We start from the raw sequence: 21727 nt of genomic DNA on the forward strand, positions 1-21727 counted from the left end.
TCTCCCTGAAGCTTGTTTGATGTACATATAACCTTACTTATTTGTCTTGCAACCTGCCGTTTCAGTCTGAGAGAGGAGCAGGAGTATGTCTCAGGGCGTACATTAGTCCCCAGAGAAGTATTTCCTACGCCTCTCATACGGCCCTGGGGAGCACCTCCTTTATCCCTGGATCCTTTATCTGGGTAGGATGCATTCAAACTGCCCATTGTACGTGGTTGGTGTGGTTTCAGGACACGTGTAAAATATGGGATGGGGCTCACAGGGGACAATCCAATGAAAGGCAGGGGACCCCACTGTCTGGAGTACAGCCCAGACCTCCCACGCTTTGTGTTTTTCAAACATAAATGGACCAGGAGGATTAAAAACTACAGTTTTTTGGGTTGGAGGGGGGGAAACCCCACAACAAAGCAAAATTCAGTAATATCGGCTTTTGAATGAATTATGGTGGGGTTAAATAGGTAAATAAATACACAAACCTAAGGAAAAAGAACCGTAGGCTATTTGCAGGGCTTTGGGTGCTGCAGCCTCAGAGTAGGACGTGGGCCAGTTTCGGGGCATCGAGTGGACCTGCCGTGAGCTGTTGGCACTCTGGAGGCTGCCAATAGCCCTGGCTGCAAAGGAGAAGGCAGTCAAGCGGTATTACAGGTTATTTTTCTGAAGCTATCCAAACTTGTTTAACTGCATTTGAAAGTAGAAGTGTTTTGGAGGAAGGTACCGCAGTGGTTCCTTGTATTTAAATAGAGCAAAAGTGGAGCCGTGACTGAAAAGTGGAGGACAAATGTCAGGGCATCCATTGTTTTTAAGTACCTACACGGGGGAACCATCTAGCCCTTAATTTGCTTTAACGAAGCATTTTATATTTTAATAAAAAGGAATTATGTCTGATCAGTGAAGCTGGTGGGCTTGGAAGTGTTCAGCTTTGAGACCACATGGTATGGCCAGACACCACGTTTCGCTCTGGCTTTGAGCTTTCTGGACTTAAAAGAGAAACCAAAGAGCATGCTAATTTTCTTCCTGGCTGTTTATAACAATGCGATGATCCTGTTATCCCCAGGTCCACTGCGGGGAGCATTCTCCCTCGTGCGGCTCTGTTACATTGACATTCACAACACTTTAATTCCCTTAGAAAAAAAAAAAAAGTTAGTGGAACATCATTGCGTGACTGTGTGACTGGCAATGGCTTTTCCCCTGCTGTACCCTGGAGGGGGATATGAAAGTCATCTTCGCATTCCCTGGATTTCCTGGCAGTTTTATCCAGGATGGAGGTAGCAGTTTGCTACTTCGTGTGTGTGTATCTGTGTCTGGATTAAAAAAGCCAGTTACTGACTTCACTGCTGAATACATTTACCAGTCCACACTACCATGCTTTGGCTTTAGCTTTAGCGTGGCCCCAGCTCTTCTCTGCCCTGGATGGGTTGGTCGTACGTGGAAGCATGGGCAGGCGATGCCCACGAGCACCTGGCCGAACGTCGGCTGGCTGCTGAGCAGTAACAGTGTTCAGTTTTGGGAGCAGGGAGGATTGTCACTGCCAGGAAGACGATGATCATCCTCCTCCTTTTGAAGGCAAGCCTCACTCTTTGCAGGAGTAAGGCAATCCTGACGTTGGGCCTTTTGAAGAAAGGACCTGAGCGGAGCACAGTTTTGCTGAAATGGTGTTTTAACCTGGTACCTTTTTGTGTTCAGTTGCGCAGCTTCCAACAATCACGGAACAATCTCACACCCAGGTTGCCTACCCTTTTGATGAGGACTTTACAATTAAATGTGAAGCTAGAGGAAACCCCCAGCCCACGTGAGTACTGCTTTCACCCGGAGAAGCAAGCAGAATTTGCGTTTGCTTTTAGCCTTTGCCAAACATTGTTCTGGTTTTGAGGAGGGGAGGAATAGCTGATGTACGGTAACCTGCTCATCATCGTTAGGCAAGGTTAAGGTCTGTGTTTCCACTTAGGCCATTCAGCTTTTGTTCTTCCATCACTTCCACTCTGTGAATAGATATGAGCGTGCCGTTTTCTTGTTGGGAGATGTTTTATTTCTCTAGTATGTGCTAAGTTCACCCCATGATTTAAAAAAGCTTGTCTGGGAGGTGTGTGATGGTAATCAAAGGGTCCCAGCTGTTCTTCTGCCTTTTCCGCAGCAACCCGAAAAATACTGAGCACATTAAACCGTGTATTCAGAAAACACATTTGCATTTTATCAGATACCTTGTCTATACCTAACATTATCATGGCCATGGTGATGCTATAAATATACACATAAGGAGTTATTCAAATAAATATCCAAAGATAAGCTTTATGTATTTTACACCAGTGTGAAAAAGAAAAAAGATTTTTAATGAAAATATGATTGACAAAAATGTAATAATAACATGGTAAAAGCTTCCTCTGAGACTTTCGCCACTGGATGGTGTATGGGCTAAATGAATCCTTTCCTCCTTCTTTCTCTGCAAAACAACTTAAACTTCCTTTAAAAAGGCAATTGTTATTTTATGTCAAGATGATTTGATCCTTTTTAATTGAGCTCTGAGTGGAGATTTGTAGCATGATAACAAATTTCCTTTGTTTCACTGTTTGTCAGCAGATCAATGAAAACTTTTCTGGTATACTTAAATGAATGTCATAGTGCTGGTCAGGCGATAGGAACATCAAAATCACACCGCAGTGTCATAAAAACTGCAAATGGTTTTACGTCAAGATCAGGAGAAACTCAGTCAAGCCATCCGGGTTTCTCCTGGGTTCAGCCTGGTATCTCCCGTAGATGGTGAGAAAAGCTCCTGTCAATCCTTGCCAGTCAGAAGTACCAAGTCCCCTACAGACACAGCTTTTCCGCAGACCTCTGGTTCCTTTCACTGTGTGGCTCTGGCTTTCACGGATGGTGTCTCTTATTCATTGTCCTTGCCTTAAGCTTTGTATTCTTATTTCATGTCACAGTCAGTTATCTGAAAGGAAAGTGTCCGGTAGGAGAGACGTGCCCAATAGCTAACACAAGTTATAGTAGCACAATGGTTGTTTTACCATTCAACTCTCTCCTCTTACGTCAAGTTTTTTCCTTTGATTTTAATAGTACACTGTTGGACCCATATTTACCGCTGCTTTCAATGTTCTCTGTTCTGGTACCTGTCCTTTGTAACACTTGCATTATTTTTCAGCTTTAACTGGACTAAGGATGGAAAACCATTTGATTTATTGTCTGACCCGAGAATAGTTGCATCTAACAACTCTGGAACATTTGTGATTCAAAACCGTGGAATCATCACCAATTTTCAAGGGAAATACCGTTGCTTTGCATCCAATGTGCTGGGAACTGCCATGTCAGAAGAAATAGAGTTAATTGTTCCAAGTAAGTGCTTTTACTTTGCTTTTGGCTTGGGTTGTTTTCGTGGGGTTTTTTTAAGACAAAAACTGGTTTTCCTTAAATTAAATGGTAAAGAGCTAGTTACTAAGGTGGTGAATGGTAAAACACGTGCTGTTTGTTATTCAGTGAAAAACTTTGTGCTCCCTGGAATGATTTTATTTCATTCCCGGTTTTGAGGACAGAAACCAAATCTGAATGCCAGACAATACTGCTGGACTTTCAACTCCTTACAGGTTTCCAGGTGCTGGTACTGACGCTCCTTACCAACTTCAATACAAAAGCACATGGGTAGATTAGGTATATGTTTTCCCAGATATATTCATTTAGAAAACTTTTATTATTTACTTTTGCTTTCTGAGTATCGTCTGCCCCGCTTTGCCGCTAGAGGCTGGGTTAGTGGGTAAATTAGGATAAACTTTTTAATCACCATCTCAGGAGAGTTGAACGTTCAATGACAGAAAGTTATTATTTGCTTTGACTTGACTATTTAAATGCCTTTATAAAGCATTTGCTTTGCCTTTGCCATAAAACCCATAAGAATTCTTTTCTTTGTGTTTGTACTTGCTTAGAGCCACTATTTGCTCTTGTAATGCTTCCACTTCTAATACTTTTCTGCAAAGAAGAAAGCATAAATATTGATGAGAATTGTAGTCTGGTAAATTCTCTACCTAATCTGGGAAGAGACAATTTGTTTGTGAGCTGATGCCAGTGCATCATGAAAATGCAGAAATTAAAATATTTGGAGAGATAAAACAAATAGCAGAAAAAACCAACAGAGTAGCTATCTTAACTGTGGTACAGTTATTGAAAGATCTTAGCTGTTCATGAAAGTTAGAAATAATGATATAGATCATGAAATAGTATTAGAAATATATTACAAATTAAAAAGGTAGTGGTCAATAAGGGAATAGGAAGTCATTGTCGGAGAAAACAAAATTGGTTTGAGTCAGATCACTTTGGGGAAGTGTTGTAAAACACACTTTGTGAGTTTGGGGAAACTCCCGAGTTAAATTTAGAGTGATCTCTCTAATACTGGAAAAATCTATTTGATAAAGAATTAGGAATTATGTGATGCTTTTGCTTGCCAAACATTTATTGGAAACGAAATGCTGTTAAGAGTCATAAGGCTGTAATATTTCAGCTTGGCAACCATGACTGAGTGCCCAGAAATTGGGAGGACAATATGGTCTCCATCTCCGAGCGAGGAACGTGAAATCAGAAGCTGGGGGGAAGGGTGCGAGAAATAGCAGTTTATTGCTGCAAAATAGCAAGCGATGCAAATATGAAGGCTCAAGGGGACGTGATCCAATCAACTGTGAGTTCATTAGTCTGATGTCAGGGGTATGGTATAGATACTTACAGGGAGCATATTAAAGATCTGGAACTGAATGGAAAATAAGCTTCAAAATATAGTGGTTATAGTGGTGAAAATTACTGATCCTAGAAACTTGTCCTTCCAGCAGCAGCACAGAGGGGGAAATGGGTGATTTTAAGGACCAGGTTTGTAGAAGTGGGATGAAATTTGCTTATACAAAGTTCGAAGTTCTGATTACGACCACATTGATACAACTGGCTTTGTACCAATACATTTAAGCACTTGTAGTTTGGAATTAACATAGGAAGACGAAGACACAATTGGTCATAAATTCATGATTGAAATATATGAAATGAGAGGGGGAAAAATTGAGGCAGAACTTCACTAGTGGGAGTAGAAAGGACAAGAAATGTCACTGGCTGCACAACGGAGCAGGGTGAGAACATGAAGCAGACTATATGATGTAGTCAGGAAGAAGGGAATCAACAGTGCAGTGCAGGGTTTTTTTTCAGACTAGCTCCTGCATTTCCAAGTTCCTACCATATTTTGTTATCAGGGGAACTGAAAGGACCGGGCACATGTGGAACTGGTGTGTCCACGTGGCGGAGGGTTTCTCCACATTCTCAGCCTTTGCAGTAACAAGAGATGGCCACCGAGCTACAAAAAAACTACTTCTAGCAGGTCAGCGCAGGTGAAACAGGCTATGAGAAGCATGCACGATAATTTCTGTCATGTTTTTATCATGGGAAATAATCCTGAGAAGTATTTTGGGCATAGCCAGGGTGGAAGAGTCGTGGCGCTGTGGTCACATTGGAAATAAGACACATCACAGGGGCTGGGAGAGTTCCTGGGAGAGACCTGCTAAGGATGCCATGTAAATGTACTGGCATGAGTGCTCCTCATGGAAGACAGGATTTATTTTCCTTCCAGCCAATTTTATGGATTTTTTTTTTCCTGGGGAAGTTTATTTCATGTTGCTCTGTATTGCCTAGTGCTCCCGAATGCAGTCGCTTGATGTTTGATGAGGAATTACCAAGACCCCATGTATTGCTGCATGGTTTACTCTCTGCAACTTGCAGTTGCTTTGAGGGAATAGCATTCCGGAGTAGAGGAGAACTGCACGCAGTTTTAGGACAGCAAGCTGAACTTTATTAGTTAATGATGTAAGCTGGCTCCACAGGTAGGACAGTGCAGCTGATGTCAACTGGAGTTTCAGGCAGGAGCAGGAGAGTGATGCAGTTACTCAGAGCTCTAGACGGGACATAATTATTCACTTTGGAGTCTGGCCAGGGCAGTGGGGTTAATATGACTTCTCTTAAGCAAAGTGTCTCAGTGTCATTAATTTTCAGAGGAGTTCAAGACCTCAGTGTCACATTTCAGTGAAGGTATGTCACCTCCAGCAGCAGAATATCCTGATACTCCGTTGCAACTGAACCAAAAAAGATGCTTGGAAATGGAAAACAAGAACGAGTTGATGCCTGCATCTGGGTTTATTGAATCTGTACTCAGGGCAGATAATTTTTGCTTTTAATGAAAAATTGTCTATACTAGCTTGAGTAGATATTAAATATACTGGGAGTAGTTAGCAACAAATTAATTGAGAAGTTACAAACATGGCTGCTACCAAATACGAGAGGATTTTTTGTGCTAAAACATGCAAAGTCTTAAATCCAGAAAATAAATGAATGATACAGATAATATATTAGAGGGATTTACCCGACTCCCATACCTTTTAAGGCAGATTTACTTTTATTCGTACTCTTCTGTGATAAATTCTTTCATTTAATGGTGCAATGTAGATGCTGCAAATTAAATCAGGATTCAGACAGTAATAGAAGACACCTTTGATTTTCTAAAGTGCTGGATAGTCTACAACTGTGCTGAAGTGAAAGAGCTGCTGGTGCACAGACCCGCTGTAAATTAGGCAATCACTAACACAGAAGAGTTTGGGATAAATTACCTCTATTCACCCACAAGTTTTGAAGCAGAGACTGGTACATGTGAGATCAGTACACGCATTCACGATAATGATGCAGAGGTGGCAGTGCTTTGCCAGCTGTATTCAAGGGAAATGTAAGCTACTTGGCAAGTCGCTGTGCCACTGAAGTGAAGAAAAACCCAGCGAGTCAGACTAGGCCAGTTTTTTTCATAAATTACATTTAGGCTGCAGAAGTAGAATACTGGGTCTGTAAGGTTCCTGCTGAAAAGGAGAACAAAAGACTGTTTACTCACAGTATAGTCATTCCAGGAAAGCAATAGAAATGTCAGCAGAAATGATCATTAAATCTCACCTACATAATGAAAATACCACACCTCTCCTATATATGATGACATTAAGGAGAGTGGGGAAGAATGGGGTCTGAGGATCTCTATATGTTTGCATTATTTACAAAGTCTGGATTGTTACATGCAGCATGAAAATGAATTTAAATGGTGAGAACATAGACTTCAGCTACCCTCCTCCTGTATTTAGGGAATCTGTTGCTTGAATTACTGAGTCGGCCCAAGGCCAGAAGAAGGAGTAGTACAGTATAAACTTCTTTAATTAACTGTAGTGTAAAAAACTCTTCATGGTAGATTGCATTTAGATTTATGCTCAGTATTTCTAAAGCTGCTGCTCTGAAAGAGTGAAGATCTGAGGATGGAAACGTAGCCTAAACAGAAAATTGTGCAGTGGCCGGCTGTGCTATGCTAATAATGTTAGTTCTAGAATTCCCAAAGAAAGCAAAACCTGTGTTAATATATTAAAAAAAAAACAAACACCCCAGATGTGAATATTGTGACATCGTTAAAAGATATCTTTAGCTGATAATAAATTGGAGGACTCAGTAATGCTTTGTGAAGGTGTTCAGTGCAGCCTTTACAGAAGAGAAAACAAAAGAGTAACTCACTGAGACTTTGCAGACGATGGGAATAAAATGTAAACCTCTTGCCTCCCAAACCAGTGTCCTATATCTTTGACAACTTTTCTGGCCATCCGAATTGTTGGGATCACTCTGATTGTTGCCAGTGATCATCGTTTTGGAAAGGGCAATTAAGATTTACACAGAAAAAGAGACTGTCACTAATTCCACCATAGAAGCTTCTTTGAGAGCGAGTGGATTGACAGCCAGACTTTCCAAACTTTTTCAATTTAATGCAGCAATTATAAAATCCATAAATAAGCAGGATCATATCTCATAAACAGTACAAAGGCTGCAATGAAAATTACAGATTTAACTACCGCTTATGCTACATGGATCAGAATATCAATTGATGCACTGAGATGGGTACTGAAAGCTGCCCAAGCTGTAGTCAGTACAACTCGTGATCGGTGACTGTAAGTCACGTTTAAGATCCTTTGATGTGTTGGGCTGTTCACTGCACAAGATATAGATCTGTATAACAAATCAGTCAGCTACTAATTAAAGCGTCTGGGGAGCTGGGAATTTCCAGGATATAGAAATTTTTTGACTGTTTCCACTTTCCCTCACTCTTACGTGCTTTAAGGATTTTTTTTTTTTTTTTGCATGAAAGAACTTCAGAATATCCATGATGGGTCAGGCTAAGCATCCATTAGCCCAGGACACATCTCCAGCAGCATCCACAGAGAAAGTTATAAAACAGACCTGGTGTATAGTGATGTTTTCCTACAATAGTTTCCCAAAATATTTGCTGATGTACCATAATGAGTTGGCTCCCATTTTACACCAGATACTGGTAGAAACCAGACACAGGGGTCTCAAGGACTTCTGCAGTTACCTGGAGAAATCCTTTTCCTTCAGTTCAATTTCTCAACACTTTACCCAGAACCATGTAAAATATCATAAACTGTAGAATGATTTGAGTTGGAAGGGACCTCCCAGCCCATCCAGTGCCACCCCTGCCATGGGCAGGGACACCCTCCACTAGCCCAGGTTGCCCAAAGCCCCATCCAACCTGGCCTTGAACACTTCCAGGGATCCAGGGGCAGCCACAGCTTCTCTGGGCAGCCACAGCTTCTCTGGGCACCCTGTGCCAGGGCCTCAGCACCCTCACAGGGAAGGATTTCTGCCTCACATCCCATCTCCATCTCCCCTCCTGCAGCTTCAGGCCATTCCCCTTGGCCTGTCCCTCCCTGCCCTTGTCACCAGCCCCTCTCCAGCTTTCCTGGAGCCCCTGCAGGGACTGGAAGGGGCTCTAAGGTCTCCCTGGAGCCTTCTCTTCTCCAGGCTGAACAACCCCAGCTCTCTCAGCCTGTCTCCATAGCAGAGGTGCTCCAGCCCTCTGACCATCTTTGTGGCCTCCTCTGGACTTGCTCCAATATCAGATTAAATCAACTCCATTCCATATAAACTGGTATAAATCACCATTCTCGATACAGGTATAGTTGTGTGAGGTCACTGTAGTCAGCAAGGACAAAAACTAAGCTGTAGGACAAAGTGTGCTACCAGGTACCTGAGTAAATCTGAAGCAATCCTGCTGGGGAATGGAGAACCCCAACTCTGGTTGCTATATTTCTGAATCTATATTGCTAAACACAAATTTAGATTTTTATATTGCATTGCATTGCATTGGTCTCCCCCCTGCTTGCTTCCTGGTGAGATATTGCTTTGTCTGAACAACTAAGTAGGAGGGAGTGATCCAGCATCCTTTCTGAAATTTCTTGCAGCTAACCTAATTTGCCGATGGTATTTCAGCCTAATCTCGAGTACAGTTCGGTCATTAAACTTTGAGTCACCCCAGGGATTAAACGGAGCCTGGTTCCTTACACAGATGACTCTGGACACTGATAATCTTCCATCCCTATGGTTTACACACTGACGAAGCACTACAATTCTGTTTTTCGAGTGCTGTACAACATTTACAATACAGGAAATAATACTTGGGCAGCGAAGCCTTTTCCAAGCCTGTTTTGAGAGCTTTATGTGTCACGGTGGGCTTTTAGAAGATGTCTCCATAACAGAAGTCAGGTGTGCAGTTTTTCATCTTCCCTGTGGCTGTTTCATACATGGCACTTGATTGCTTGTGTCGTGAGAGCCATCCTGCTGGCACTCCAGCAAGCCTTTCTCAGAGTCATTAAATAATGTTGTTCTCCCCTGTGTTATGGATATGTGAGAGGTAGCACTTGGAGCTATGCTGGATTCTCTGTCTGCTCTCATTATATCTGTGTGTGGGGAATTGCATGAAAGATTGACATGACAGTTTTAATGGTATCGCTGCAAAGAGATCAATTGGTTGTAAATTTTCCAGTGTCCATGTGCTGCATTGATAACTCCATATGGTATTAAACACTTCCATGACACAATTAGTCTTGTAGGATACTTTCGAGCTTAATTTGGCTGTGATAGTTTCTGTGATCAGCCACAAATCAGTAGTGATTGATTCTGGAATATCAGCTAATCAAAACAGAGGAAGACTGAAAAAAAAAAAAATTGCCTACATATACACACTGAAGACGAATGTGCAAAAGCCAAAGTCTAATGTGATATCAGTTCTTAGTTTTAATAAATCTCCTCATGCAGAATTCAGAAGCAGTTATTTTTCTAGTCTTTGAGACCTGTGGGACCCCAGCAAGAAAATACGCTTGTCAGAAGGATCCGTTCAGCAATTCATCATGAAAGTTGCGGTTTCCTCCCTTGCAAAACTTCAAGGGTTCAAAATACTCACAATTATGTATTGAGAGGAGAATCAAAGTTTTCCAATGTTTTTCACAATGGACAACATGAAACAAACCAGCATGGAAGCACCCAGAAGCCCCGACCGTCTGTAGTTCAAGTACTTGGGGTTGAAGTTGCTGCTTCCCTGCTTTGGGGACCAAAGGCAGACATCTGGACCATGCATTGGAGATGAATGCCTGCGCTGCCAGCTAATGACAGCGAGACCATGATTTTTTACTGTCTCCTGGTGGAAATTGCTATCTTTTTGTATAATTCTTTAATTATTGGCTACAGAAATTGACTGAGAAGACCAGTGGTTATGGCACCCAGTTGAGATATTGGAGACCCAGATTTAGTTGTGCCAAATGAGGCAGAAAATGGGTTTGAACAAGAGTTTCTGATGTCCTAGATGAGTGATCTCACTATTAATCTATTTGCTGGTCTCTTTGTTGCCTCAGAAATCCCTTAGCCTTCACCTGATCCAGCTTTCTTAAAGTTTTGTTGAGAGTGATGTGCTTTTGGGAATAAATAAGCTCTAGATCAACAAATTGGCTTTTTTCCTACTAGAAAATGTTCCACCACTCAATGAGTAGATGTATTTTTCAGGCCTTGAAGAGTACAGCTTATTGAAAATGTTGGATTTAAATATATACTTCCCTTCATTATCTGGAATTTCACCTACAGAATAATGTAATGCTCATTAGCTCCATTTTGCCTCTCCTAAGAATTCATAATGTATTAATAATCCTCCTGGAGATAAAATCTATGCACAATCTGCATTCAGGCAATCAGCATTACGGTGATTACTTCTTTTTGTGTTTACTAATCCTACAACGTATAAAGTCTCCTCAGAGTCTTGGCACTGCACTTCTCACCCGCCTCCTTCGGTTTGTCTCCTGCGATGTGACACTGCAGATATCCTGGGGAGCTGCCGGACCACTGATGTTTCAAATTGTTCGTTCGCTGTCAGAGTTCCCTGTCATGACTTGAGCACCGGGATGCCAATATTTGCTATGCCAGTTTATTCTGCACAGCCAGGATGCTTTCATTCCTTTGCCATTTAATTGCTGTTAATTTTGCTGGTTAAGGCAGTTGCCTGAGCTGAAACTTGCGCTAGTTTGAACTTGCCTGGAATGAAAGCAAAAGACAACGTCTGCCCTGAAACTGCCTTAGCTAAATTCATTTAAGGAGTGGTTACATTCTGCAGACTAATTTCTTTGCAATAATCGCTGAGCTGCAGCCTCCCGGTGTTTGGTTTGGTGTGGGCTCCAGCCCAGCCCTGCTTCCCCTCTGCTTGGATGCGCTCCGGTTGCATTTTGGGCTGCTGAGACTGGCCAGGTTGCCCAGATTTGCCAAGTGTGGTTCAGGCTTTGAGCAGTCTGCTGGCTTCAGTACTGATGCTCTAGGTGATTAAACAAGTCCTTGAGCCATTCATTATTGAATCTATATTTAAGCCCAGAGAGCGCAGCCCTGTGTAGTCTTTTGTGCAAGTCCTGTCCCTGCATCCTGAAGGACAAGCTTGCTGAGAAGGTCTGCAGCTCTGCACAGCAGAGGTTTCACACCGGAGGGGATGAGGAGGCAACATAGTCTTTAAAGCTGACTTCTGCTTCGTCTGATTCCGGAGAAGGATAAGAATTGGGACAGCTCCAGGCAAAAGACAGACTAACTGGCTGATCCTTGCCTGCATTGACTTGCAGTGGCTTCTTGGGAACCGCTTTTTAGCCAAGACTTGCCAGAACATCCTGCACTCCCCGACTGGTTCCTGGTCTCCCAGAAGCAGCCTGGGACCCGTCGGTGCACAGTCCTCTACGCCGATCTTCGCCTCAGGCTTCGGTTCGGCGTGGCTGTGAGCTATCCCTTCCAGACAGCACAAATAAATGAACTACGGAAAGCGTTTGAAAATAAACGCATTAAAATAAAGCCTAAGCAAAGCTCATGGACGTCATGGACACCACCACCGTTCAGGTGCCTGACTTTCAACGCTACAGTCTGTGCGCTTCAGCAATGAAGAATGCTAGCAGAGATTTCTCACCCTCAATAAAAAGCAGTTACTCTGTACCACTGTGTAAATAATAGCAGCAACTGAAGGCGGAGAATGCAAAGGATGATGTTAAAGTAAATATTTTATTAAGAACTATATTAAGGGGGGAAAAAAGGACAAAATTTCAAAAGGCAACAATAAAAGAGGAACTTCTTTGGTTTTGTACAGGTGTACCAAAATTCCCAAAAGAAAAAATTGAGCCCCTTGATGTGGAGCATGGTGATTCCGTGATTTTGCACTGTAACCCCCCAAAAGGCATCCCGCCTTTGCATATCTATTGGATGAATATTGGTAAGTAAACAATTTTTACACAATTCATATGACAATTCAACATTTGTCTTCCAGAGCAGTTTCATTACAGATTCGTAATTGATAGGAATGGTAATTATGCAAGTGTTTAGGAAAAAGATCTGGATATTGCAAAACAAAACTGAAAAATGGAGAAAGGAGAGATGTTTTTACATAACACAAAGTTACATTGTAGGTTGCATTGACACACCACGTTATTAAATACAATATCAGAAAGCTTGCATGTCAGTAAATGAGTCTACTGGTAATGAGCGCTGCTGCATTTACAGTAGAGAGGATAAAAGGCGTCAATACATTATTTCTATCATTACTGTTTTCCTCTTTTCACAACCTAATGGTTGACTTATGACGCTAAGAAAAAAAGAATTGTCAGGTATATCATTAGTTCCTCGTGGGTTTCTGTCACGTTATTCTTCAGCGTTTGTGTTCTGCAGGGATTTCTGGCTCTTGGGAAGCAAAGTAGCTTGGCTTGCCTCCACGACACGAAGGGTTTGTTTCCGACGCTGACCAAGTACTTGCAGAGACAGGGCGCCAGGTTAAACCCCTGATCTTCTAAGGCAGCCTCGCTACTCCTGACATATGTATTTAGCACAGACCTGCATTTGGCTGGATCAACAACGAGACAGTACGGCAACCTCAGTTCATACTAACACTCCCCTGCTGTAATCTGTAGTTACAGAAGAGCAAAGTGCTGGCGAGACTGGCCGTGGGGGGCACCTGTAAACGGTGACCTCCGTATCATCGTTACAGACCTTTGTATCAGGGACAGGTGCTGGAAATTTCCTTTGGCCTGAGCAGGAGCTTTGTACTGAGTATTTTTTTTATTATCAATTTTTCATTGTCCATTATTTTCCATATATTTTACATATAAGCCTATTATTATATATAAAATATTTCTTTTCAGCTATTAATCATATGTTGAATATTGGTAAATAACCCATGGGTTATGCTAGTCCTTCTACCTCTTTTGCATCAAAGTTATGTTCTGTATCTGGAAGCAAACATATGACAGGAGAGCATTAGTAGTCATATTGGTGAAACAGCTCAGTATCATTACCATATCGTAATTATTTTTTCTTGCTAGATTTGCAGCACATTCCACAAGATGAAAGGGTCTCCATGAGCCTTAAGGGAGATCTCTACTTTGCAAATGTGGAAGAAAACGACAGTCGAAGTGATTATTGTTGCTTTGCCGCGTTTCCAAGACTGAGGACGATCGTACAGAAAATGCCAATGACACTGAAGGTTTCCCGTTGTAAGTCCGTGGATGAGTAGTTTCTTGTTTTCTATTGTTGTTTCTTCTTTAACTCCCCAGGCATCAGCGAATGCAGATGTCTACCCTCTGTCTCTGATGTGAATCCTCTGAAGAAAATGCACGTTACTGTGCTTATTCCTGCATTATTAACCTTACTCCATGGGCTAAATTCAACCGATAAAAGCTTTTTGCAGCTGTGGGGCCCCCAAAGCACCCCGTTCTTCCTCCTGTTCTCCCTGCAGTGAAAGCCAGGGATGCATTAGGGAAATCTGCTTCTCTCTCGCCGACGGATGGGACTTCGCTGGGTCTCGAGGCCACCTCCTCCCTGGGTGCAGACCTGGTTTGGTCCAGGGGCAGCAGTGCGGCTCGGAAGGATGGGGCTTTCCAGGTCTTTGCAGGCTGCCTTGAGCATCCGTAGTGACACACGAGGCATTTTCCTTTTCCTTAATTAAATGTCGAGTAGGGAGCATCAAATTCTATTTATTTATTTATTTGTTTATTTGTTTGTTTGTTTTAACATCTCTGTATCCCTGTGGGCTCCGAGGGTCTTACACAAACGATGGTTTCGCTCTTCCCCTGAGTCTCACTGGGACATGTGAGGTTTGCTGTCCCATCATCATGCGCGTGCATTTGTTCATGTGTCTACCTACCCACTGCGGTATCAAACTGCTAATTCCACCTGTGTACAGCCACTGAATGCATGGGGGGTACAGGCAGCTGTGTTAGAGGAAAAAAATGCAAATATCTAAGCCAAAAAAAAAAAAAAAGCAGCCTTTTAGGGCACGCTCTCAGCTGCGTTAAATCAGCAAAGCCGGGCAGAAGCCGATGGAACTAAGGCAGCTTATACCAGCTGGAGATCCATCCCACTTTGCTTGAATCTCTTTTGCCTGGAATAGTTTCTGGTATCACTCGTACCACTCGCTGAGGCTGCCTGTGCCCTTAATATCAGTCTTCTGCTTCACTAATACTTCTGACCTTTCAGGCTTATACAGCCCAGAAAGCCAAGGAGATTTTTCTTCATGAATGAAAGCCTAATATTTAATATATGATTTTGAGAGTTTTCTTGTTGGGATAAAAAGATAAAGGATTAGTAGTGGGTTTGTGTATCTTAATGCTTGCTTAAACCATATATTGGGATAATAATTGTGAGAAAAAAAATATCAAAATGAAATGTTGCTCTCCGTAGCTTTTCTAACGGGTCCAGTCGCCCACACAGGTAACAGAAATATGAGAGGGGGTTTGGCTGGGGGGGCTGCTGGTAGCCCTGGCAGTGGCCCAGCAAAACACTGCGCTGCGTGCACCGTGCCGTGGAAGCCTCGAGACTGGGGGCAGGCAAAAAAGTGAGGCACATACTCGAAGGTTTTTGTAAACTCGGCTCGAGACTGCCCGCTCTTTTCCATGTCAAGTCCCTGGTGAGAGTCTGTGTAAAAAAAACCCAACAAAAAAAAACATAGAAAAATGTAGGCAATAAGAAAAGAGACTGGATAAATTTTATAAAATTTCTTTATAGTGGATACTTAGGGCTTAGTGATTTTTTTTTTTTATTATATTAGGTAGCTAGGATGAAATGATGATTATATCACCCATGAACTATTTTGCAGATTAATACATATCTTTGAAGAATTTTCTTTGTATTTTCAGAAATTTGTTGTTCATCTGTTGCTTTACTTTATATTTTTCTTTGTTTCTTTCTTTTATGGCAGAAATTGGGAGGGGCATGTTTTTGTTTTGGTTGATTTATTGTTTCTTTGGATTCTATATCAACTCTGCATGTTTGTGTTTGGTTGTCACTTTTATTTATTTCAGTTAAGCATGCTAATGACTCAGGCTCACCTAATGCTGCGGTTACTAAGGGTGAGTTGAATGCATCTGTTATTTAGCCTTTAAACTGAGAATCTACCAGCTGAGATGAAATGTGAGCTGCTACTCAGGAAAAAGAAAAAAAAGAAAGACAAAAAAAATCACAAAAGCCTTTGTATTGCAATGGGATGGATTTAAGTGGTCCATGGAGTACAATTTGTACTTGTACTTTTTGACAGAAATCTGAAGGGTTTTTAACAAAGAGGTAGTTTTCTTACGCGAGAAAAGAACATTCACATTTCGTGATGTGATGTGATGTAAGTAAGGAGGCTGATGTCCCAGGTTTCTCGTGTTATCAGTTCAGAGCAGATCCAGAACTGGATGCTCTGAATCTCCCGCTGGCAGTTAAGATGCTGGCGTTAGGTACCCACGGCTCAAAATGACAAATTCACGTCTGAAGGGTCACCCTGGGGCTGCCTTACTCCAAGGTGAGCTTACGGTGTGGATTTACAGGGCTTTTGGTGCTCTGTGTTAATAGTCCCCATCTACAGCTCGGGGTGGGAGGGGACGGGGTTCTCTTGGGCTGTGTATTGCCCCGTGCGACTCTCACCACAGGTAAGCGCTGCCGCGAAGCTCTTCTCATCCTGGGGGTTCCCATCTTCCCCTGCTTTGTGTTCCCCTCTTTGTGGACAATATCCTGGAAATATTCTGCTAGCGGCTATTTTTGCTGTTCTCCACCCAGTTAATTTTGTTTAAAATACGTAAAAAATGAGAGTCTCAGGTTTTGCATGTCGCTCTTGACTCTGATTTATTTGGTTAAATCACTTCTGAGAGTCTCTGCTTTGCTGCAGCTCTGAGCACACATGACACAGATTGGTAGAGATACAAAGGAAGGGGAGGAAAAAAATCAGAAAATAGTTCAGAGAGATGCATGAGGTCTTTTACCAAATCATCCGTAACTGACTATTTTTGAAGAACTAGTACCATTTGGGGACATATTCATTACTGTGCTAATTGTTATTATAGTGATAACTGGATAGCCATTTAACTCTATGCATATTTCATCATGAAACCATTGTTTGGCAGGCTGGAACAAATGGTCCGTTGAAATCAAATGCAGGTCAATCTTGTTTTATTATTTTAACAGTCTTCCTTACAAATTGTATCTCCATTATTGTAGATTTAATAGTTGTAGCGAGAAGGACAATTCTGTGGGATGTTCAAGTCAGGAAAGATGGGCTTTCATCTGAGATTTAAAAGGTGACGGAGAGTCCATGCAGAAGAGAGGTGCTAAGAAAGATGGTGCACTCCAGAAGATCAGCAGTTGAGAAGACCGGTGTACCAAGACTGGCTGAGGTCTATGAGTGAAGGGCTGGTGCTTAGAAAGTGGGACATGAGACCGTAGGAAAAGGGGTTTCACCAGTACTACTACCTGTTGTTATTCCTGTAGCCGTCTTCTGACTGTAAGCAGAGGGAATAGGAGAGTCCTGGATTGGTGTCAAACTGTATAAATAAATAAAAAAGAAAATTTACAAATCAATGTCCGAAAGCTCCTGACAGAAGTAATGTTTGTGGCATTATTGAAGGATAAGCAAAGGCTCTAAGATTTCATATCTAACTTTTATTTTATTTTATTTTTCAGCAAATTTTATCAAGGAAAGAAAACCCAAACTGCTGATCCCTCCTGAAACCGCTGGCAGTAGCTCATCAGTCACTGTCATCAAGGGAGGTGTCCTGCTACTCGAATGCATTGCTGAAGGGCTGTGAGTAACGCACGATACTGCACAAACTTAATCAGCTTTTGAAGTAGAATTGAGGAAAGAAAGAGCTATATTAAAAATTATGCAACTACAGATGAATATACCTACCTGCCCAAACATTTTTAAATTGAACCTCTATGCAGAGTTTTTCTGAGGCATGCATACTCCTTGTAAAGCAGCACAGAGCTAGCATGCAACATTCGTGTATTTGTTGTTCCTATAGCTTTATAAGCAAGTAATTAAAATCATATTGTGATATGGATTGATTATTATTATTTTTTTTACTGTTATATTAAAAAAACCTTTTATGGAACTTTTTTCAGTAGTACTAATTTTGAGATGTTGAGAAACTAAACAACAACATCGGAATTCAGCTTCTGTGGTTTGGTTCACAACCCGTAACGTTTCTTTTCTAGTTTTGCCACTTCAGTTTTGGTTCAGTGCTCAAAAAGTATTCAGCCTTTTTCCTAAGAGCTCAGGTTTTTAAAAGCAAAGTTCTTGGGTGACGTAATACAAGATATCCATCAAGGAAATGCCCCGTTAAGTGAAACTGGTGGCCCACCTAGCCCAGTTGCAGTGGGAGATGCTGGCTCGGGGGCGCGTGCATCCAGAATTTCCAGACAAAGGACGTTCCTTCCATGATGTTCTCACAGACGGCAGTATGTCGAGGAACAAACTCCACAACGATGTAAAAATACAGTGAACTGGATTCAACCATATTGGTTTGATTCTGCTAAACCTAACTACAGATTTAGTTCCAGCCCCGTGTTTTTCACTTGGGCCCATTCCTGGGCATGCCCCTGGTGCTTTGTGCTGCATGGCTGTCTCAAGCTTGTTAGTGCTATTAGCATTTACGTTGGAGCACTGCTCAAGCTCTAGCCATGGATGTGGCTGTACTAAGCATGGCTGAATCTCTATCTCAATGGGGAGATGCTCACTGCAATAGTATAGGGAAAGGTTAAAGTAGATATAGTACGTGATGGGAAATCAGGACAATTTTGTTCCTTGTTGTAAAATAACACAGGACAAAATAAGAGTAAGTAAGGCAAGGGAATGGCTCAATAAATGTTAAGTGCAGTCCTCCCAGTGAAGCTGAGTAGCTCTCTCAGACCTTGTTCCTGCTGCAATAACTCAGACAGACATAAGCTCCACTTTGCCCTCAGCCTAGTTTTCCAATTTTTACTGTGCGCTTGCAGCTGCAATAGTCTGCGCCAGAAGAGTGGCCACCAGAGAAATAGGTAAAGCAAAAATCTCTCCAACCACTAAACCCACAATGAAAGCACAGTCGCTTCTGGTTTATTTATGATAGAGCTTTTTGTTGAATGGAGACTTAAATCATCATCTTCTCATGCTGTATGGTAGAGCTGCGGGTCTGTGACCGCAGACTGTGCTTAGCAGACAGATAGTTCGTATTAAAGACTGTGCAATTATATCCCTTCTATAAAATTCCAAAATCAGGATATTTATCTGCCCGAACAAACACGTTTAGGGTATTTTGTTTTTCCATGTGGGCTTGAAAAGGCATTGCTCATTTAAGCTGGCAAGATTATGCCTCTGCGGTTGGTTGCCATTTCTGAGAGAAGGTGAATTACTTGTCTCTGTTGGATTCACTCCAAGTATCTGCAGCGAGTTTTAGTTCCCTGTTGCAACACTTCCTTGTCAGTACCCATCAAGCTAATTCGCAGGCACACAAACCTCCACAAGTCCACAGCTATGAGTTCATAGGCTTTTTGAGGTACTTCATAGGCAAATCAGCTTTGAAATACACAAATATGAATTTTCATGTGCAAGAATTAATGTCTTGTACAAGAAGAGAAAGTCAAAAAAGGACAGGGTTTCTTTGAGAAAAAAAAAAAAAGAACAAGTTTTGTTGCACTCAAATTTTTCCAAGAAACTTTTGTTTAAATTATTTTTCATATGAAAAGAGGATTTGGTTTTTTTTAAGTAGTCACTTTTGAAAGAAGACAAAGTACTTCTTTGATCACCAAACAAACACTTTTCACTGCAACCCTTAAAAAATGCAACATTTAGACCAAAATAAAATAATATTTTTATTTGTTAAAATTCCCATTTTCAGCAGAAAAATGATCAGCTTTGCCTATATCTCTGCCAATCTATCCCACCAAATGTCCACAAACCACAGAAGCGGATAGACTGAGCCAGATTTCAAGTAACTAAGATCAGGGGCAACCAACTGCAAAATACGGAATTAAGTACATTTCCAATCTGTCATTTCTGAAGATTTATAATCCGAGAAATGACAGTGTCAGGGGGGCATTGCCTCAACACACCACCAAGGCGACACAGTGCCGAGGTTTGGTGCGAGAGCAGGGCAAGGACTCGTGCAGGAAATAACAGGATATTTGCACAGTTGTGCTCATTGCTCGTGGAAAACCATAATTTGTTGGTACCTGGGGCTTTGAGTAGCTTGTGCCCGGGCATTTTGCCACAATAACAGATGGACGCAAGAGTAAGCAGATATGACACTGTGTATGTGCGTTGTGTACGGTGTCGGGGTCGTGAAGCCCAGCTGGGAACGTGCAGACAACAGTCTGTCCCAAATTTCTGTGTCGCTGCCATTTGCTTTCTAAAAACGTCCGGAGCGTTTTCAGCCGCCTCCAACGGTTGGCCACCTTTCTAACCAGGCAGGGCACCGAGTGAAGTCACTGTAATGAAGTCTTTACCTCCTTGTCTGTCCTTAAGTGCCCTTTTGGAGTAGGACGAAATGAGCTGCGTTCCCTCTCCTGCAGTCCCTGCCGATCTGCTCACAAGGAACGCAGCCTCGTGCCATGGCCTGGTGTTGGCTGTGAAGAACCTGTTCGTAGGGGCCCTTCGAATCAAGAAGCAGCATGGACTAGCTGTAGTCTATAGTGTAGCCCCAGCGTTTTAAAAGGGCTCGAAAGCCTGAAAACTTCACCAACCATATGCGTGGACTGCAGCAGCTCTGCTGACAGGAAGCATTATAGCAGCTCAGTATTCCACTCAAAATCTTCTTTTTCTTTTTTTTTTTTTTTTCTTTACTATTAGCCCGACTCCTCATCTAAGCTGGGTCAAGGTCACTGGAAACTTGCCCAAGGACGAACCAGAAACAGAAAATTTTGGGAAGATACTGAAGATAGAGCAAGTGACTGCAGCCGATGAAGGAACATACCAGTGCACGGCAAGCAACCCCATGGGCAGAGCGAAGCACGAGTTCCACGTTCACGTGGAAGGTGCTGAGTACATTTTGCTAAGCTTTTTGACTTTGAACAGAGAGGTGGGCAAGGGGAAGAGAATAAGGACCTTTGTTAATATTGCTTGGTGTAATGCATAAATTCAACCAACTCTATCAATTTGTAAGGACCTGCCTTAGTGTTTTGGGAAGCTTGCAGAAAGTAGCACTTTTCTTTCTTAAAAAAAAAAAAAAAAATTAGAAATAATGTGGGTTTTTTTCCCCCTGAACTGTGAAGGCTTTACAAAGTGGTAAACAGAAGTACAAATATATGAGCAGGTCCAGTACTTCAAGATGTGAGTTAGTCAAGCAGCAATATTGATGAAATGTCTTGTATTAGTCTGAAATTCAGACTAAAAGATCTAATTATTCTACTTGCTCTGAAAGAATGTGAAAATGGCTATACTGGGCCAGATCAGAGGGACATTTAGCTCAATTTCCTTTCTTTGGCTTCTCCCAGAAGTGAACGCCAAGGGAGGATTGTAAAAACGCCGTAAGCAAATATGGTATCACCTCTCCTTTCCCCTCCTCCACGTGCTCCTTCGCTTGTATAGGGACAACCTGAGCTGAAAGTGGGGTTTAGGTTTCTATAGCCCCTGAAAAGTGTCATAAAAACTTACAGAACGAAGTAAAAAAAAACCCAACTTTCTACTAATTTTTAACAGCTTTTAAAAAATTGAAATATGACTCTTTTTGTCATCCCACTGAGTATCCAAGCCTAGCCTGCGTGCTTGGAAGGACGACCAGTACTCTATTAGCAGCATTCATAAATAGTCTTTGGGTTACACTCGTGCATATCGTACACTTGTGCGTAGGGTGGTGCATCCCCGTGCAGGAGCATACACACAGGTCTGGTGGCTGAACAGGGTGTGCACTGCGTGCTTGTGCTGGGCAACAAAACGGAGAACCCGGCGTGTTTGCACATTCCTTTGGTGGTTGGTTGTTTATGTGGTTGCTAAAAGAAGCGGATTAAGGAAGCCAGCCAAGATACCTTCATAACAGGCATCTTGCAGAGTGCAGGTAGTGCACGGTGCCTGCTCTCCCTCCATCCTCTTTTCTCCCTTCTCTCC

The 21727-nt window shown here is 42.1% G+C and overlaps 1 protein-coding gene across 11 annotated transcripts in view; it reads left to right on the forward strand.

Moving 5' to 3' along the window:
• Positions 1 to 21727, forward strand: part of CHL1 (cell adhesion molecule L1 like) — a 137462-nt gene that overhangs the window by 81311 nt on the left and 34424 nt on the right. For 9 of the 11 annotated variants that reach the window (XM_075762464.1, XM_075762468.1, XM_075762466.1 and 6 more), the window contains 7 exons: positions 1684 to 1789; positions 3143 to 3333; positions 12491 to 12613; positions 13716 to 13886; positions 15693 to 15740; positions 17329 to 17449; positions 20474 to 20658. In XM_075762464.1, the coding sequence (XP_075618579.1) occupies positions 1684 to 1789; positions 3143 to 3333; positions 12491 to 12613; positions 13716 to 13886; positions 15693 to 15740; positions 17329 to 17449; positions 20474 to 20658 (945 nt within the window). The remainder of the gene's footprint in view (positions 1 to 1683; positions 1790 to 3142; positions 3334 to 12490; positions 12614 to 13715; positions 13887 to 15692; positions 15741 to 17328; positions 17450 to 20473; positions 20659 to 21727) is intronic. The other 2 variants (XM_075762473.1, XM_075762472.1) reach the window with 1 other exon arrangement.

The sequence above is a fragment of the Balearica regulorum genome, chromosome 10 (genome assembly GCF_011004875.1).
Source record: "Balearica regulorum gibbericeps isolate bBalReg1 chromosome 10, bBalReg1.pri, whole genome shotgun sequence".
Classification (NCBI taxonomy): domain Eukaryota; kingdom Metazoa; phylum Chordata; class Aves; order Gruiformes; family Gruidae; genus Balearica; species Balearica regulorum.